The sequence below is a fragment of the Talpa europaea genome, assembly GCF_964194135.1.
Source record: "Talpa europaea genome assembly, chromosome: 1".
NCBI classification, from domain to species: domain Eukaryota; kingdom Metazoa; phylum Chordata; class Mammalia; order Eulipotyphla; family Talpidae; genus Talpa; species Talpa europaea.
In genome coordinates this window covers 101335278-101355785 of record NC_140073.1, presented here as the reverse complement: position 1 = coordinate 101355785, position 20508 = coordinate 101335278, and the positions used below count along the sequence as shown (strand labels likewise).

Sequence of the window (20508 nt, the reverse complement as noted above, 5' to 3'; positions counted from 1 at the left end):
GTGCTGCCACCAATTTCTCAACATGCCATGTGATAAACTATAACAAACTATTTTTATTTTACAAATTTATGTTTTGGTCCTGATTAGTTTCTTTGAGTCTTGGTTTCTTTTTGAAATGAAAATAATAATTTGAAAAACTTGAAAGACTGAAGATGATAGCCTCCGGCCTCCTGGTGGCCAAGAGGTTTAAGTCTTGGCACTACCACCTCGATGGCCTGGGTACGATCCCTGGACAGGGTGCTAACCCACATGACACAGCAGACCTCTCTTGTCTCACTTGCTTCTCACCTTAACAGGTATTTTGGTAGATCTGCCTGTTCTGCTCCCCATTCTGTCTCTGGTGAATCCTCTCATCTGCCTATACCTCTGACCTGTACCCCAGTTCTTCTATGCAAAAATAAATAAAATCTTTTTTTTTTAAAAAAAGATGATAGTATATATAAAATATCTGGCATATAAGCTAGTTCTTTTCCTTGCACAACAAGCAAAGTATATATATAATGTCTATGTAGCACATAGGTGCATACATCCATTAAGTGTACATCTGATTACCACTGGACAAGGCAACCAGACTTACCACACAACCATCCCATGCATTAAGCCAGTTTTCTCTGTCTTTCTTCTACTTCTTTGCAACCTAAGACTCAGAAGTTGGTTGAGAAATCAGTGTGGCATCTCCATTGAGTGAAAAACATTCTGTCAAACAAACAAAACCCCTGGCTGTTCAGTTTACAAAGAGACAAAATAGACTAAGAAATAACTGAAGAGTGGCTAGTAGTTTTTAAACAATTACAAAAGTAGCACACTTGTTGGAAAAAGGCAAAAATAAGGGCATCTGATATCACCACCACCACCATCAAACTTCAGATGTGTACAAAGCAAAAAGTGACAGTTCCAGTCTTTGCCTTCTACTCCCCCTCAGGGATAGTAAGTACTATAATATCTTTTCAGGGCTTCTGTGTTCACATGTATATGTTTCTTATTTAAAAAAAAATAAACTGATGTGCAATCAAATTTTCTACAACATATTATCATCACTTGATCATTTCATTGAATACTTTCTGTACACCAAAATCTGAAGGCTTTATTTTCTTTATTACATTTAACTCTAAATGTGTATCTGAGGTTATTTCTCTCAGTTCTACTCAGTTGGTAGTAGAGCTGTGATTTGAACCAAGGTTTGCCTGACCACAAAGCTCAAGTCCCCAAATAACCGCTAAGGACATATCAAGTGTATCTATCTAGGTTTACTATGGTTTTCTATTTGCTACTCTCCCTTTACACAATATCACTTCTAATGGCTGGTTATATGCCAGACTCTCAAATTTCTCCTTTAAATGCAGACCACGTCTCTAAGATGACCTATTTGGCCAAGTGCTACTGGGAGAGCACTTCAAATTTTACTTATTTATTTTTATTTATTTATTTTTTAAAGATTCATTTATTTATGAATACAAGAACTGGGGTACAGGCCAGAGGTGTGGGGGGTGAGAGGATTCACCAGAGACAGAGTGGGGAACAGAACAGGCAGACTGACCGAAGTACAATACTGAGGGGAGCAGCGGGCGAGTCAGGAGATGTCTGTGGAGCCATGTGGGTGGGTTGCTCCCTGGACGGCCGGGGGATCGAACTCATGCTGCAGAGGCTGCAGACAGCCCCATAGGTTGTGTCCTAACTCCTTGCGCCACCAGGGAGGCCCCCAAATTTTACTTATAGCTATCTCTTCCCTCCAACTTCCATTCTCCTGAAAAATATATTCCTTCTTGGATCATGCTCAGCGAAACAAGCCAGAAAGAAAAAGAAAAATACCGGATGGTCTCACTCATAGCAGGAATCTAGAAAACTTAAATAAGGGACCAGGAAAATGAATAACTATAAGAAAGTGAAAATCAAAATCAACAAAAAACTATGAACCAGAGACACTTTTTGGGGGGTGGGGGATGGGAGGGGAGGGATTGGGGTCAGAATGGGGGGGGGTTGCAATTGTATGGGGAATATAAAAATAAAATCTATTATTTAAAAAAATAAATAAATAAAAATAAAAAGAAACAGAAAAAAATATATATATATATTCCTTCTTTCAGTATATGGCAGTACTATCTGTCCAAAAGGCTATCACCATCTTGACATCCAATTATTCTAATGTCAATCCATTATCAAGTATCAATTTTAATCTTAAATAGGCCTCAAATTTCTCTGCATTTTCATGTCTTATGTAGCCAATCACAATTCAAGCATTCCCAACCTTATTCAATCACTGCAATAGTTTAACTGCTCTCCCTAAATCTATCACTCAATCTATTCTCTACACTACAGCTGTGTTCTTTGCAAAATGCAAATCTAATCATAACACTCCTTTCCATCTACCTCTCCCCTCCAGAAAACTGAAGAACCAAAATCCCCAGTATGACCTCAAAGACCCTATATGGTCTTGCTCTAACTCTTCTCATTGTACTGATTCTCTTATTTTTTCAGTTCTTCTAGGCTAACAAGTCTTCGTAACACAGATCCTGTACCTGGAAAGCCCTCAACTCTGCCTTTTTAAAAATCACTTTGCTAAGATTGTCTTCTCTGCCTTCCTGTATTAGGTTAAACGCCCAATAGACATTCTAATAGCTTTCTTCCTGATATTTATCAGAGTTCAAAACTTTGTTTGACTAGTTTCTGCTTTATAGACAGTGCCACCCAGTCCATGAAAAACATGTATGGTTTTCATGGTAAGCCTATTCTCACAGCAAGCCTATTCTCATAGCAGTTCTTGATACAATATACTGAGTAAATATTCAAAATATTTTTAAAGTAATAGCAAACATTCCTAATACTGTACTTTCCTTGAATATACATACTAGCAGGCTGTCTAGAAGTTTTGGCAGGACATATTTCTGGAAATAAAAATCCTAAACAAAGGATATAAACATTTCAAAATCTGATAGGTGAAAATTTATAGTAAGTTACTATATAAGTCTACAGACAATGCATATAATAAGGCTTAGATCAGAAATAGCCAGAAGCACCTTTATTTCTTAAATTAGTAACTTCAGTAGGAAAAAAAGACAAGAGTGAGCTGCCCTAGTCCTAAGGACACTTTACAGAGATTATGGTTTGGGGGAATGAAGAAAGAAAAAAAAAAAGGGTGGTAAACAATAATGAAGCCATTTACATCTTGAATAAAAGTAAAGGCATTTAAAAAAATAAAGTAGTACTTAAAGGCATTTTATGCCTTCGTGCAATTCTTTAAAACCTATATTATAAGCTTTAAGAGGTAACATAAGCCTTGAGGCTAAGAGTTTACATTTCAGATGGGTGAAGATTAGCTCTAGAATATGAAAGTACAACCCTTATAGCTTTATATTTATTGTCAGAAAAATGTTAAAATCTGTAATTTATGAGAAAAAGATAGCAGTCAAATTTAGTCTTGTTTGAGGCCTTCACCAGAGACTCATTGGTTAGTTAATAAGGCTCTTAGCAAATAAGATAGTTTTAGTATTCTATATCCTTCACCACCTTTCTAATAAATAACAAAAAAAGGACATTTAAAGATGAACTGAAATAAGAATTAAATTACTTCCTTTCTATATAAGACATTGCTTCTTTTTTCTCTTTTAATCAAGTCTGGGCAAGAATTGACAAATAATAGTTGTCTTCTCAACAATAAAATTTCTATTTTGTGATGATACAATGAAGAATTTTGGGATCAGCAGGAAGAAGTATAGAAAGTTTTCTGTAACTTAATCATTTATGAATATGCTAATCTTTTAAATGAGAATCAGTTTAAAGATTTTCAAATATTTTTACTCTTTTATTACTTCTTGTTCCCTTGTGGAGGTGGTCAAATAAGTAAAAAAAATGTACTTAAGTCTTTATTAAATATATTTGGTTTCTCGCACAGAACCGTGGCAGAAACAGACTGATAAGCAACTTGGTATGAGTAATAAAATAGATTAAATATTTAATCCTACAAAATAGAATCTTGTGATATTTGAAAATCTACAGGGAACTTCAGCCTAGTTAACCAAAATATGTGGCATCTGCTTCAAAATATTGCCCCATGTACATTCTTACTCTCTCTTTTAGTAATACAAACTTTTAGCTGGGCACATGATCATCCAGCTATAGCATTCCCTATATGATCATGTGTATACAAATGTGCTGTACAAATTCTAGACTATAGCACTAAAAGGAAGTTGTGTGTTCTTCCTGCCTCTCCCTCTCTTCTCAACTACCAAGAAAATGGTGACAAGTATAGTCAGTGTGATTCTAGAGAGGGACACCTTATGTTAAGGATTGTGAAGCTGTCTACTAACTAGCCCTAGTCTACTCATCTCTGGTCTGTTACATAAAAAAAAAATAAACAAACTTCTATGTTATTTAAGCACATTATTTCTTCATCTCTTGTGACAACAGCTTATTCTGTACAATAACTAATTCAGGGGCAAAACCAAGTCTACCACTACCCTATATAATAATCTCTCTTCTTATTTTGTAAGCATATTAAAAGTTGTCTACGTCAGGGGATACTGTGATAAAAATCTTTCTCTATTTCAGAACAGTCAGAAGACTTCTAAGTGTGGGTATACATGAATGATTACACAAGGCAAGAAATAGAATAAGCAATATTACATTGTAAACACTAAGTTACGTTCTATGTATTTTTTCTCTTTGAATCCCTACCAGGTATTATGTTCCTGGCATATTATAAATTGTTTCTAGGATGAATGAAAGAACTATTAATAGCAAGTTTTATACTCTACTTCCTTAGGTAAGAGCATCCTCACTAAGTACGGATTCATCCAAGAAAAGAGGAGACTGTATCAGGTTATTCAAAGGAATGGGGAAAAAGTTGAAAAACCTGAAATGGGCTGTGAATCAGCTAAGTAAGTATAATGTATATCGATGTTGGAAACGGGTAAACCTACTTTCAGTACAGATATTGTCACTTACGTTGAAAAATTAACCATTTATGAGACTCAGTTTCTTAATTTAATTATGGGGTTTAACTACAACTATTCTGTAGGGCCAGGAGGATTTACATGTAAAGTATGTGACATTTGTAAAATACACTTATTCATTAAATGTTAACTTTGTTTTATGAAATAATATGAATTTAAGAACTGAAGGAGGAAAAAGAAAGCAAATGGTTTCTATCTGGCATTTTAGTATGGCCTAGAATAAAGGCTATACTGGGAGGAAAAGCAGTATAAAGATTCTAAGGCAATTCTAAATAATTTAATGGCACGGTGGCAAGTGCCAAGGTATAGCAATGAAAAATTTGGTGTATAGCTAAAAGGGAAAAACACTGCCTAAGGAACAGGGAAAATAAATATACTTGATGATCAACAGTAGTCACTGGGGTTATTCTTTGAAATTTAAATGAGTAATTTAGGAGAAATACAAAATAGCATTATTCCACATAGCAGCTTATAAAACGCATTACACTTTTGAAATGTTACAGGTGAGAAAAAATAGTGGATATATAAGTTCAGGTTTAGATATACAGTTTAGCCTGACTTCCAAAATGGCAATGAACTAAAGCTCAGTGAGCAGGTCTGGGGTAGGAAGATGAATTTAGAAGTCACTCTCACAGTTATCTGAAGCCACAGGAAAAGATAAGATAGACTATACAGGGTTATAAAGAAAGAAACAAAGGATTTGCAAACCTCTGATATTTAGTAGCCCGAAGAAGAGAATAAAACTACAAAGGACACTGAGGAAGTGGGGTCTATGAGGGGAAAAGAAAAATCAGATGTAGTGTCTGGAATGTAAAAAATTAAGTGTTTTAAGGAAGAGAGAGTACAAGAGATAGGTTAACAATTACATAGATTGAAGTAACTATATGTATGAATCTATCTTTACTACTTATTAGCTTTGCGACTGTGGGCAAGTTAATTTTGCAGTTCATTTCCTCATTTGAAAAATGAAAATAGCATTTCCTCATAGACTTCCATTAAATTATATGACTATAAAGCACTTTGGCAAATATAAGCCTCAATAAATCTGTGGTGATGATGGTGAAGACGAAGCCATTTAAAAAATTTAGATCCTTTTTAGATTAGCATGTTTCCATTTTTTGAAAAAATATGAAAGATATATATCATATTACTAACAAACATTACCCTTAGGAAATGAGGAGGATCATCACTACATACTATCTTTAATTATTTGCATTTTTTCCCAAAAAACATGTGCTGCTTTTGTAATTTTGGCCAAAAACACTTAAAAAAAATCACTTACCTGTCTTCTTTGTCTCCCTTATTAATTTGGGGATACTTGGATGTCTTTGCTTGACAGAATGTTCTTAATGGATATAGCACACTGACTTCTCAAAGAGGAGCTTCTGAGTCTTAAATTGCAGTGAACTAGAAGAAACACTGTGAGAAGAACTGGCTTGGAGTATGGACAGTTAAGTGGTAGAAGAATGGTGAGTTTGTAAAAAGTGATAATGACAGATGAACAATAAAATATAGCTAGTAAGAGAATCTAGCTACACCAATTCTCTTTTTTTGGTAACAGAATTTTTTAAAGTTTGGTAAAATACATGACATAAAATTTGTCATTTTACTTACTTTTAAGCGTGCAGTTGTAGCAGTAAGTACACACACAGTTATGCTACTATCATCACCATCCATTTCCAGAACTTTTTCATATACCCCAAATGAAATTCTATACTTACTAAATACTAACTCATCATTTTCTTTTCCCCAGCCTCTAGCAGCTACCCTGTAACTTTCTGTCCCTAAGAATCTGACTATGCTAGGTACATCTTGTAAGTAGAATTTAACAGTATCTACTTTTGTGACTGGTTTGTTTAACTTAGCAAAATGTCAAGATTCATTCCTGTTGTACTATGAATCAGAATTTCCTTCTTTTTAAGGCTGAATAATACTCCTTTGTGTATATAATCAAAATTTTGTTCATTCATACATCCATCTAATGGGCATTTGGGCTGCTTCTACTTTTTGGCTATTGTAAAGAAGGCTGCAATGAACATGGGAGTACAAATATCTCTGAGTCCCTACTTACACTTTATTGGAGTAAATACCCAGAAAAGGAATTGTTGAATCTTAAAAATCTATGTTGGGCCTTCCTGGTGGCTTAGGGGTTAATTCTCAGCGTTATCACCACTAAAGCCTGAGTTCTCTGGCCAGTGAGCTGACACACGGCACAGCAGCACCCCGCTGCTCCCCTTAGCAGTGTATTTCAGTAGATCCACCTGTTCTGCTCCCCACTCTGTCTCGGGCAAATCCTCTCACACCCCCCTCACACCTCTGGCCTACACCCCAGTTCTTCTATGCCAAAAAAAAAAAAAAAATCTATGTTTAATTTTCTTTTGAGGAGACACCATAAACTTTCCATAATGTCTTCGCCACACTGCAATACCATAAACAATGGGTGACTTCTAATTTCTTCACATCCCTGCCAATATTTTTCATTCTGATTTTTAAACATTTTAATTTTTTGTAATAGCCACTCCAATGAGGGGGAAGTGGTAGTATCTGATTGTGATTTTAATTTGCATTTCTCTAATGACTAATGTGGTTATTGATCATTTGTATACCTTTTGAGAATGTCTATTCAAGTCCTTTGCATATTTTTTAAAATCAGGGTTTTTGTTTTCATTATTGTTGTTAATCTGTAGGAGTTCTTTAAAAATTCTGAATATCAGTCTCTTATCAATATATGATCTGCAAGTATTTCCCCTCAATCCTTGGTTTGCCATTTCATTCCATAGACAGCACCCTTTGTTTAATTTTTTAAATTAAATTTGGTACTATGTGTATATAACTTTGGGGTTACATTACTCTTCCTCCATATGTACACATGCTTCAGTCACCCTCCACCAAACCTCTTATGCCAATGTTGTATCCCCTTCTTTTCTCTACTCCCATCTCCCCAGGCCCCTGTTCTGTCTGGTAATCATATGATTTTCACTAAATCTAAGGTTTGTTTTTGCTGTACTTTGCAGTCTATGTTATTTTTTATATTCCACAGTTAAGTGGAACCATCTAATATCTGTCTTTCACTTTTGACTATTTCACTTAGAAATAATCACCTCAATCCATTAATTTTGTCCCAAAAGGCACTATCTTCACCTTTTTTTAAAAAAAGATTTATTTATTTATTTATTTATACAAGCACTGGGTACAGTCAGAAGCGTGGGAGGGTGACAGAATTCACCAGAGTCAGAGCAGGGAGCAGAGCAGGCAGAAGGACCGAAGTACACTGCTGAGGGGAGCAGCAGGCGGCAGGAGAGGTCTGTGCGCCATGTGGGACCCTCCTCCGGTGGCCGGGGAGCAGCCGGGGATCGAACCAGTGCTGCAGAGGCTGTGGGCAGCTTCGCAACCCAGCGCTCAACCGCTGTGCCACCGGGGAGGCCCCACTATCTTCACCTTTTTAAAAATAGATGAGTAGCATGCCATTGAGTATGCATTACACAATTTCTTTACCCAGTTACCTGTTAATGGGTATTTAGCTTGGTACACTGGCAACTACACAGTGAAATAAATGTTTTCATATCAGAATTTTTGTTTTCTGGGTAAGTAGCAGAGGTACTGCTGGGATTGCCATTTTTACTTTTTTAAGGTCTCACCATACCATTTGCTAGAGGTGACACCAAATTGCATTTCCACCAACAGTGGATGAGTATTACTTTTTCTCTATATCCTCACCAACATTTGTTGCTTCCATTCTTTTTTGATATAGGCCTTTTTCAAGGGGTGAGGTGATAACCTATTATGGTTTTGATTTGCATTTCCCTTATAATAAGTGATGCTGAATGTGTTTCATGTGCCTGTAGGTCATTTGAATATCTCCATTAGAAAAGTGTCTATGTAGGTCATTTCCCCATTTTATGATTAGGATGTCTGATTTGTTGTTGCTGTGCTGTATAAGTACTTTGTATATTTGGGAAATTAACTCTTTGTCAGATATGTAATATATAAGTGTCTTTTCTGAGTCTTAGGCTGCATTTTTGTTTTTGTAATGGTTTATTTTGAGGTACAAAAACTATTTAGTCTGATGCAGTTCTACTTGTTTATTTTTTGCTTTTGTTTCCCTTATTGTTGTGGTTACATCCCCAAATACATCTTTGCAGGACAATACATGTTCTGTATTGTATCCCCCATGTTTTAAGTATTTAATGGTTTAAGTTCTTATATACAAATCTTTAATACATTTTGAATTAACTTATGTGTATGAAATTAAATGTGGAGCTTGTTTCTTTTCTTTCTTTTGCTATCTATGTTGGTCAACACCATTTATTAAAGAGGCTTTCCCTTTTCCATCGTATGGTCACAGCTCCCTTATCAAAGTATCCGTATATGTGTGTGTGTGTTTATCTCTGGCCTTTCTATTCTATTCCATTGGTCTGTGTTTCTGTTTTTGTATCAATACCATACTGTTTTCATTACTGCTATTATATAGTATAAACTGAAGTCAGGAATGTGATACCTACATTTTTCTTCTTTTCTCTTAGAATTACTTTAACTATTTGGGGCCTTTTCTGGTTCCATACAAATTTTGTGTTTGTTCTATTTCCTTGAAAAAAGACATTGGTATTTTGATTGTAATTGTCTTGAATCCATAAATTACCTTAATATCATTTTAATGATGTTTATTCATGGAAGAAAAAATATAGTATCTACTATAAAGGTATTTTATGCCTTTATGCAACTTTTACAAACATATTTTATAAAATTGGTAATGTAAGCCTTGAGACTTAGAGTTTACATCTCAGAAGGGTCAAGATTAGTTCTAAATTAAATCTGACAGCACAATATTTATAGCTTTATATTTATTGGTGTGGAACATATTTCTATTCCTCTGTGTCTTCTTTTATTTCCTTTTACAGAGTCTTTAGGATCCTCCTTGGTAGCCTAGGGGTTAAGTCTCAGTGCTGTCCCCGCTAAGGCCTGAATTTAAGTCCCTGCAGGGAGCTAACCCACATATGGTGCCGCAGACCTCTCCAGTCTCGTCTGCTGCTCCCCTTGGCAGTGTATTTTAGTAAATCCACCCGTTCTGCTCCCGAATCTGTCACTCATGAATCCTCTCACCACCACCACCCCCACCCCCGTCACATCTCTGGCCTATACCCCAGTTCTTCTATGCAAACAACAACAGCCTTTAGTTTTTAATGTATAAGTGCCTTACCTCCGTTGTTAAGTTTACTTCCAGATATTTCATTGTTACGGTGTAATACAACTTTTATTATTTCCTTCCTTCCAATGACTTTTGGATTGATTTATTCTAATTCCTTCAGTTGTAAAGTTAAAGTGTTTGAAATTTTTCTATTTGTGGGTCTGTATTGCTATGAACTTCTCTCATCATATTACTTTTAGAGCAACCCCAAAGGATTTAGTAATTTGTCTCACTATGAAAGCCAGTCTTTACATACTTTTTGATTTCTTCTTTGACCCAGGAATTGTTTAGAAACATTCTGCTTAGTCTCCACATATTTTGGTTTAATCTAGGATTCTTCCTGTAACCATAACTTTTAGCTTTATACCACTGTGATCTAAGATGATGCTTAATATAATTTCTGTTTTCATATATTTTCTGAGAAATATTTTATGTACCAACATATGATCTATTCCGAGAATGTTCCATATATGCTGAAGAAGAAAGTAGATTCATTTCTTTTGGGATGGAAGGCTCTGAAAATGTTAAGTCCATCTGGCCTACTGAAACCATAAAATATATAGAAGGAAATATAGGCAAAACACTACATTACATGCACCTCAAAGACATCTTTACAGACACATCACTCAAAGCAGTGATAGTGTAAGCAAAGATAAACAGCTGGAACTACATCAAATTAAAGAGCTTCTGCACAGCAAAAGAGACAATAACCAAAACAAAGAGAAACCCCACCGACTGGGAGAAAATTTTTGCACACAACACTAATGATAAAGGACTGATCACAAAAATCTACAAAGAGCTGATGAGACTCAACAAAAACAAAGAAAATAATCCAATCAAAAATGGGCAGAAGAGCTCAAAGGAAACTTCTCCAAAGAGGAAATACAAATGGCCAACAGGCATATGAAAAAATGTTCAACATCACTTGTAATCAGGGAAATGCAAGTCAAAACTACCACGAGATACCATCTTACACCAGTGAGAATGGCACATATTAAAAAAACTAGCAACAACTAATGTTGGCAAGGTTGTGGAGAAAAAGGAACTCTCCTGCACTGTTGGTGGGAGTGCAAACTGGTCCAATCACTATGGAGAGCTGTGCGGAGATTCCTCAACCTACTGAAGATAGAGCTTCCATATGATCCAGCAATTCCACTCCTACGTATTTACCCAAATGACACAGAAACATTAATTCCAAAGGGCACCTGCACTCCTATGTTTATAGCAGCCCAATGTACAACAGCTAAGCTATGGAAACAACTCAAATGCCCAAAAATAGATGACTGGATCAAGAAGATGTGGTACATAATATACACAATGGAGTATTACTCAGCAATCAAAAAAGATAAACACATGCAGTTTGCAGCAACAAGGATGAAGATAGAAGGGATCATGCTTAGTGAAATAAGTCAGAAAAGAAAAAGAAAAATACCGGATGGTCTCACTCATAGCAGGAATTTAGAAAACCTAAATAAAGGACCAGGAAAAAGACTAATTAATACAAAGTGAAAATCAAAATCAACAAGCAGCTATAAACCAGAGACACACTAGAGGTAGGGGGTGGGGGGCGGGGAGAGGAAGGATTAGAGTCAAAATAAGGGGGAGGGGAGTGCAATTGTATGGGGAATATAACCAAAATGAAAATGCATGCATTGTGCAAAAATGAAAAATTATGTAAGAATTATATAGAATAAAATATTAAAAAAAAAAGTCCATCTGGTCTAATATTTCATTTAAGGCCTTTATTTCCTTGTTAGGTTTTCTGTGTGGAATGCCCATCCATTAGTGTCAGCAGTGTGTTAAAGGCTCTGACAATAACTGTATTTTTGTTAATATGCTGTTCTAGATCTGTTAATAGTTCTTTTATATAACTAGGTGTCCCTGTGTTAGGTGCATAAATATTGATGGTAGCTGCATCTTCCTCATGAATTGTTCCCTTGATAATTAGGTAGTTTCCATCTCTGTCTTTTTTGGCTGGAAGTCTAATTTATCAGATATGAGAATAGTAGTTCTTGCATTTCTGAGTTACTGGCTGAAGGCACCTTGTGCCAATCTTTCACTTTAAGTTAACTTTTGTCTTTTGGTTTTAAATGTGTTCTGCAAACAAAGTACAGATGACTGAAACTTTTTAACCCAATCTATCACCTGTGCCTTTTTAATTCATGAATTCATACCATTCACATTTAGATAATATGAGGCTTATTTACTGTCATTCTGGTTTTTTAGATTGTTTTGTCTTTCTGTTGTTTCTTTTTCCATTTGTTTCTTCTTTCTGCTCTTTCATTTAAATAGCTTTCCCTAGCCATTCATTCATTTTCTTAACTGTCTTAAAAAACTCCTTTATAAGCTGGTGTCAACTCAATGAATTTGAACTATACAGAGTCTCTCCTTTTCTTTCCTCCCTTTAGTGTTCTGTCACATTCTTGATCATGTTGCTGATTTTAATTTCATATTGTCATTTTACTCAGGGTTTTGAGTTTTCTTTTCTTATAGTAGAACTACTTTCAACATTTCTTGTAGGGCAGTTCTGGTAATGATAAACTCCATTAATGTCTGTCTGTCTGGGAAGGCCTTTATTTCACCTTCATATTTGAATAGTAATTTCTGCAAAAGATTCTTCTTGGCGGGCAGTTCTTGTCCTTTAGAATTGTGAACATTTCATTCCACTTTCTTCTTGCCTGGTGGGTGACTGGAGCAGAACCCACAGTAATTTGGATGTCTTAGTGCCTTACCTTCTTTTTCTGATAGTCAGTAAAACTTTATATCTTTGACTTTTGATAACTTAACAATGATGTGCCTTGGTATAGGTCATTTTTAATTTAGAGATTTTGGTGTTCTTTTTTGTTTCCTGGATATCCATGCTTATTTCACTCTAGTTTGAGAAATTCTCAGCTATTATATATTTGATTTGAGTTTCCTTTCTCTCTCTCTTCACCTTCTGCTATACCTATTGTCCTTATGTTTCTTTTTCTAATTGAGTCTGATATTTCTCAGTTTCCTTGTTTTTCATCAATCTTGTTTCTCTCCCTTTCCAACATGGGGTACAGGCCAGAGATGCAGGGGGTGAGAGGATTCACTAGAGACAGAGTGGGGAACAGAACAGGCAGACTGAATGAAATACACTGCTGAAGGGAGCAGCGGACGAGTCAGGAGAGGTCTGCTGCGCCATGTGAGTTGCTCCCTGGCTGGCTGGTGATCGACTGGTGCTGCAGAGACTATGGATTGCTTCATAGTATGGTGCTTAACCCCTTGCGCCACCAGGGAAGCCCCATTTGAGTCTTTTATTTCTAAAATTCTCTATTCTGCCATTTAATTCTACTTAAAATTTTTTTCCCACATTTGCCTTCATTTTATTCAGTCTTTTTTTGTGGTCTTCTCTTTTTGATTTTCCATCTCTTTTTGTTTTTCCATCTTGTTTTCAAATGTTATTTGCTTCCTAGCCATGCATATTATCTTACTTGCTTTCTTTCTCTCCCCTCCCCCTTTTTTTTTGAGGGGGGAATTCCTCCTTTAAAAAATCTTTTCAATTGTTATTGAAGTACCATCACTTTACATCCTCACTAGTGTTTTGACAGTGTAGGATTCGCCTCCCCCTCAAAGGTGTAGTCACTGTTGCCCTCCCTATACCAAAGCACCCCTAGTCCTCTCCTCCAATTCAAAGTGTTCTTCCCCAATCCCCAGCCCTCTGCTTTCACCCTTCTCCCTCTCTCCCCCACCTCCAAAGGCAAAGGTCAATGTTCAGTTTTCAGGGCTTGGTTCTGAAGTTTGACTTTGAACCACTGTTTGGTTTTTCTATATTTATTCCATATGTAAGTAACAGCTGGTATATACCTTTCTCCTGTCTTATTTTACTTAGTTTAGGCCTGACCAGTTTTATCCATGTTGCTGTAAATGGCATGATTTTATCTTTTTTAATTCCTGGTAGTATTCCACTGCGTATACATATCACATCTTCTTGATCTACTCTTTCATTTTTGGGCATTTAGGTTTTTCCCATATCTTAGCTGTTGTAAATAGTGCTGCTATAAACATGGGTGTCCAGTCTTCCTTTTGAATTAAGAGTTTTTGTATTTTTTTGATAGATACTTAAGAGTGGGATTACTCGCTTGTATGGCTGATCCATTTTTCATCTTGAGAAACCTCCACACAGCTTTCCATAAGGGCTGGACCAGTTTACATTCCCACCAACAGCTTAAGAAGGTTATTTTTTTCTCCATACACTTGCTAGCACTTATTGTTTTTAAGTCTTTTTAATATGGGCCATTTCCATTGGTGTAAGGTGGTATCTCATCGTGGCTTTGATGATGAACATTTTTTCATCATCATGTGCCTATTGGTCATCTCTATGTCTTTTTTGGAAAAGTGCCTATTTAGCTTCTCTGCCCATTTTTTTTTAAAAATTGGGTTATCTGTTTTCTTTATTTGCTTTCTTACTGTTGGGGCACTGCAGGTTTAATTTTGTTCATCCTCTTCTTTATATACCTTGGCAGGAGGTGGGGGCAGAAGGGTCTTAAATACTTGGTCTCAGTCTTATTGAGAAGGGTCCAATTACCCTAGAAAGCCTCTTAATCTTAGCCCAACTGTCATGCACGATAGTGGGATTTATGAACTAATCATCCCTGACTAAGTTAGGTGAATCTCCTCTAGCTCATACATTATCCTGCACAGATCTCTATTGTAGAACTCTGCATACTATGGTAACAACTATTGCAACTTTATGTTCTTTACATATTGGTTTCTCAAAGGCATATGTTTTATTTCAGCATTCTCAGAACCTCATCAAGGGCCCAGTATATAAAAGACACTTAATAACATTTCTTAAATAAGTCAAGATATTTTGAGTTTAATGTATAAAATTTATAGTATACACTTTTCTTCTGAGTGTACGAAAAACTTAAAAAAAAATTCCCTTTCTCTCTTTAGGGATAATAGCTGATATAAACAAAGGCTTCTACTATAGATATCAGGTTAAATTACAAGTCTTCCTTTGCTTACCACTGGTTGGTGTTGGAAGAGGAGGAGGAGAGAAATTCCTGTCTCTGCTTTAATCTAAAAATATTTCACAGCTACTCTTCCCTAATTTTTGTTTTCTCATTTTCTTAGAACAAGTATAGGATTGTCAATGTTTCTTAATGAACTTAATGAGAAAATAAGAATAAAAGCTGGAGTGTTTTTGTTTTGTTTTCACAAAGTGATTATGTCTTAAACCTGAACTAGAAAGGAAAAGAAATCCAAATTCTACAACTTTATTTCAGTAATTTTAGCAAGCTCCCTGTCACTATCCGGCTTCTGTTTCTCCTAGGCACTCCTAGGAGAATGAAGACCTATAGTTCATAAATCTACCTATATAACAGCTAGTTTTATAGTAAATGCATAAATGAGAAAGAAGTAAGAGAGTTGTGTAGTTCCTATATTTACGGAATAACTATGAGCTGCATGGCTAGTGCATTTCTTAGAACAGTAAAAATTTCACAGGCTGATAAAAAGGTTTTTTAATTGGGGTGATCCAGCACAAGACTCTCCCTTACTTTCAGCTGCATAGACAGATACAATATAACATAACAGGTCCAGAAAGACTCACTTGCAAGATGGACCCTTAAATGGCACTGAAAACATTTCCTAAATAATAAGGTTGTCACTGCTTGCCAGCCTACTTAGATTGTACCATGAGATTGAAGATGAATACCTACTTTCTTTCCAAGCATCTGGAATTTTGGTTGAGAGAGGATGGCTATGTTACCAGCCCTTAGTGAAAACTCTGAATTCTTGAGTCTCAAATGCAGTTCCCTGTGAAGAAGCACTGCACATGTGTGAAGGAATTTTGAAGGTGGTGTGCTCTCACAGGAGAGTAGAATGCAAACATAGGAAGGCTGAACATGGATTCTTCTATATGTCACCTGATGTCTTTTTTCCATTAATGATCTGACCATGTCACTGCTATAACTACAGTATGAATGTATGTGAAGCTCTGTGAATCATTTCAGAGAATCATTTCAGAAAATGTATGGGTGTTACTGGAGACTCTAACGTTATCAAACAAACAAAAAAACCACTACGATCACTTTACAGAGTATGCTAATGTAACTGTGCTTTATTCTGATAATATAGAATAAATATAGAATTTGAATAAATTTAGCATTATGAGAAGGTCATTATTCTTTTGGACCAGTCACAGACATGTGCCTGGGAGCTGCTAAGCTAAGTAATTTTTGCCTGGATCTACCTTTCCTCCAATTTACTTTCTTTTGAAACTGAAAATACTAACAGAAATTTTATGTGTGCAGAAGTGATTTTAAAAATCTGAAGCTTTTAATAAAGCCATTAACGATTTCACTGAAATGCTCTATTTTAAACTTATAAAGAATGGAAGAGTTTAGTAAAATTAGTAACAAATCTGTAGTCTACCAGTCAAATAACAATACAAAAAAACCAAAAAATCAAAACTAGCAGAGACAGTGATCCTTCCTTTAGTCTGTCATTTGCTTAAAAATTATTTATGTAAGGTAATATTCTTTACCTTTTTCTCAACACAATCACCTTAAGAACCCATTTACTTTTTCCACAAGTCACAATGTTTCTTAAAAGACAACAAATAAAAATCTCAAATCTCATCCATTAATATAGCCCTGTGTTTCAATAATTACAATTTTTCAAGTCAGTTTTAAAAAATGTATTATTCAGTTGTAATAGACTCTCCATTCACCAGGATAAAAAATTCAAAATTAAGACCACATACCTTTAGCTGTAGTTCTTTTACTGCAGAATCTCTATCCATGCATGCCTGACGAAAGGCTTCATAAGCTTTATTCAGTTGCTCGCCAATATTTTTATCCATTCCTTCCTGTCCTGTAGCATCACTATAAAGGATGGAATAAATGACAGGTCTGGAAAATAATCAGAACAATTTGAGTAGTTAGTAAGTTTATAAATCTCATTTAAAAAATGCATCTTAATTATTAAAATGCATCAGTTCTACACAATTTACCACAAATATTGTAGAACCAAGGACTTGCACATAAAGGTTTTTGAAGGCATAAAAATCTAATCTAATATCCTGATCAGAAACATGAAGCCTTATCTTTTAAAATTACATCTTCAATAATGTTCAAGGAGCAGTACTAGTCAATAAAGATGCTATTTTGAAAACAGTAAGTGTAAATGCAACTTAAAACTGCAAAAATATAAAAGGCCATTTGTCATTAATACTGTATTACAGAAGTGCACAACAGGACTAGTAATGTGGGAAGGGATTTCTTTCTATTAAACGGACAGTTACTCCCACTTACAAGGTGAATTCTTGCTACACTGAAATTAGAGCAAAATTAAATAGATAATAAATGTTTGTGGATGGAGTTCACACTGTTGTTATCACAGAGCAATTAAAATGTGTGAAAATGCTCTTATTTTAGCACAAAATCTAGGGAGAGCTGCTGTTGGATTGTACATTAAAAAAGAAAAATCATATCCCTTCAGTCCTAGGCCCCCACCCCATTAGTCTTTCAACCTCCCTGCTGTTTCCGAACTACAGGTAATTTATTCAGCATAGATAACTTGGTTTTATCATCTCAGTTCGTATAATATCTCTAACCATACTCTGGTTCTAAACAGAGGGTCATCTAAAGGCTGATTCTCCCTGTCCAGCTGTAAAAACTATAATACAGATAAAGTTCTTTAATTGTTCACAGGGTATTTTAGGGGATATCAAATTATTCCATCTCTCTGTGACTGACAATCCTTCATAATTTCAGTCTCCAATCTTTTATAACATCTTTCATTTTGTCTTCAGGTCCATAATGCTTTAAAAAATTAGTATTTTTAATTAAGATAAATATAACAAAATTTACCACTTCAAAGTATACACTTGACTGGTTTTCAGTTATGTTCCATGTTGTACAACCATCACCATTGTCTAATCCCAGAACATTTTTATTACCATAAAAAAGAAGTCCTTTTCCTATTAGCATTTAGTGTTAATTCCCCCCTTTTCCTCAACCCTCAAGCAACCACTAATCTGTTTTCTGACTCTGTGTATTTTATTTGTTTACTTGGGACATTTCATATACGACCTTTGTAACTACTTTTTTTCATGCAGCATAAAATTTCAGAGGCTCATCTGTGTGGTGGCATGTAATAGTACTTCATTGTTTTTTGTGTCTGAATAATATTCCATTGTATAGATTTTGTTTTTCCATTGCTGAGTTAGTGGACACTTTTTGGGTATTTTGAATAAAGTTATGAAGAACAGTTGTATACACATAATTATGTAAACACATTCTTTTGATTCTTTTGTAAATATACTGTAAAGCAGAACTTCTGAGTTAGGTGATAATTCCCTTTAACTTTTGGATAAACCACACAAAATGTTTTCTCAGAAGCTGCACCACTTTGTATTTGCAGTAGCAATGTACAGGGGTTCCAATTTCTTGACATCTTCATTAACTCACCATCCATTTAAAAATTACAGCCATCTTAGTGGGTGTGAAGTGGCACCTCACCACAGTTTTGATTTGTATTTTCCTAATGACTAATGATGTTAAACTTCTTTCTAGTGCTTATTGGTCATTTGTACATATTCTTTGGAAAAATGTTTATTCAAATTCTTTGCCAAAAAGATCAATAGCTGGCACTACATCAAATTAAAGAGCTTCTGCACAGCAAAAAAGACAATAACAAAAACAAAGAGAAACCCCACCGACTGGAAGAACATTTTTGCACACAACACTAATGATAAAGGACTGATCACAAAAATCTACAAAGAGCTAATGAGACTCAACAAAAACAAAGAAAATAATCCAGTCAAAAAATGGGCAGAAGAGCTAAAAAGAAATTTCTCTGAAGAGGAAATGCAAATGGCCAACAGGCATATGAAAAAATGTTCAACATCACTTGTAATCAGGGAAATGTAAATCAAAACTACCATGAGATACCATCTTACACCAGTGAGAATGGCACATATTAGAAAAACTAGCAACAACAAATGTTGGCGAGGTTGTGGAGAAAAAGGAACTCTCCTGCACTGTCGGTGGGAGTGCAAACTGGTCCAACCACTATGGAGAGTTGTGTGGAGATTTCTTGACCTACTAAACATAGAGCTTCCATATGATCCAGCAATTCCACTCCTAGGTATTTACCCAAAGGACACAGAAACATCAATTCCAAAGAGCACCTGCACCCCTATGTTTATAGTAGCACTATTTACAATAGCTAAGCTTTGGAAACAGCCCAGATGCCCAAAATAGATGACTGGATCAAGAAGATGTGGTACATATGCACCATGGAATATTACTCAGCATTCAAAAAAGATAAACACATGCAATTTGCAGCAACATGGATGGAGCTGGAAGGGATCATGCTCAGCGTAATAAGCCAGAAACAAAAAGAAAAATGGTCTCACTCATAGCAGGAATCTAGAAAACTTAAATAAGGGACCAGGAAAAAGAATAACTATAAGAAAGAAAATATCAAAATCAACAAACAACCATGAACAAGAGACACTCTTTGGGGGGTGGGGGGCGGGGAAAGGAGAGAATGGGGTAAAAATAAGGGGGTTGTAATTGTATGGGGAATATAAAAATAAAATTTAAATTAAAAAAAATTCTTTGCCTACCTTTTAATTGGGTGATTTGTCTTTCAACTATTTAAGAGTTCTTTATATATTCTAGAAACAAGACCTCTACTAGACTTGCAAATAATTCTTCCATTCTGTAGACTTTTTATTTAATAATGTCCTTTGACCCAGCTTTTAATTTTGATGAAATCCAATTTATCTATTTTTTTTCTTTTATTGCTTGGGCTTTTGGTGTCACACCTAAGAAAGCATCACCTAATCCAATGTTATGCAAGTTTCATTCACGTTTTCTTTTAAGAATTTTATAGTTTTGTTTTTTTTTTTAAAATCTTTTGAGCTGTGCTAAGGAGCTTTGACTCACACTGTTAAGGAATCGGTGAAGATCAGCTCTCTAGGGCCTCCCCGGTGGCGCAGCAGTTGAGCGCTGGATTGCGAAGCTGCCGGCGGCCTCTGCAGCGCCGGTTCGATCCCCGGCTGCTCCCCGGCCACCAGAGGAGGGTCCCACATGGCGCGCAGACCTCCCCTGCCGCCCGCTGCTCCCTTCAGCAGTGTACTTCGGTCCCTCTGCCTGCTCTGCTCCCCGCTCTGGCTCTAGTGAATTCTCTCACCCTCCCGCGCTTCTGACTATACCCAGTGCATGTATAAACAAAAACAAACAAACAAATAAATAAATAAATAAAACATGCCTCTATTAAAAAAAAAAAAAAAAAAAAGATCAGCTCTCTAATGTCAGTCTGCATCAGCATTACCCAGAGAGCTTCTTAAAAAAGAGATGCCGGGGCGCATCCTGGTGGTTGTGATTTAGT

General features: G+C 35.8%; 1 protein-coding gene across 3 annotated transcripts in view; it reads right to left on the bottom strand.

Annotated features, from left to right (window-relative positions):
* Positions 1-17011, bottom strand: part of TANK (TRAF family member associated NFKB activator) — a gene marked incomplete at its 3' end in the record, with an annotated part of 52250 nt that extends 35239 nt beyond the window's left edge. For 2 of the 3 annotated variants that reach the window (XM_084235402.1, XM_084235403.1), the window contains exon 1: positions 16871-17011. In XM_084235402.1, coding sequence (XP_084091528.1) covers positions 16871-16969 — 99 coding nt within the window. In that variant the 5' untranslated portion in view covers positions 16970-17011. The remainder of the gene's footprint in view (positions 1-16870) is intronic. The other variant, XM_084235401.1, reaches the window with a different exon arrangement.
* Between the last annotated feature and the right edge of the window lie 3497 nt (positions 17012-20508).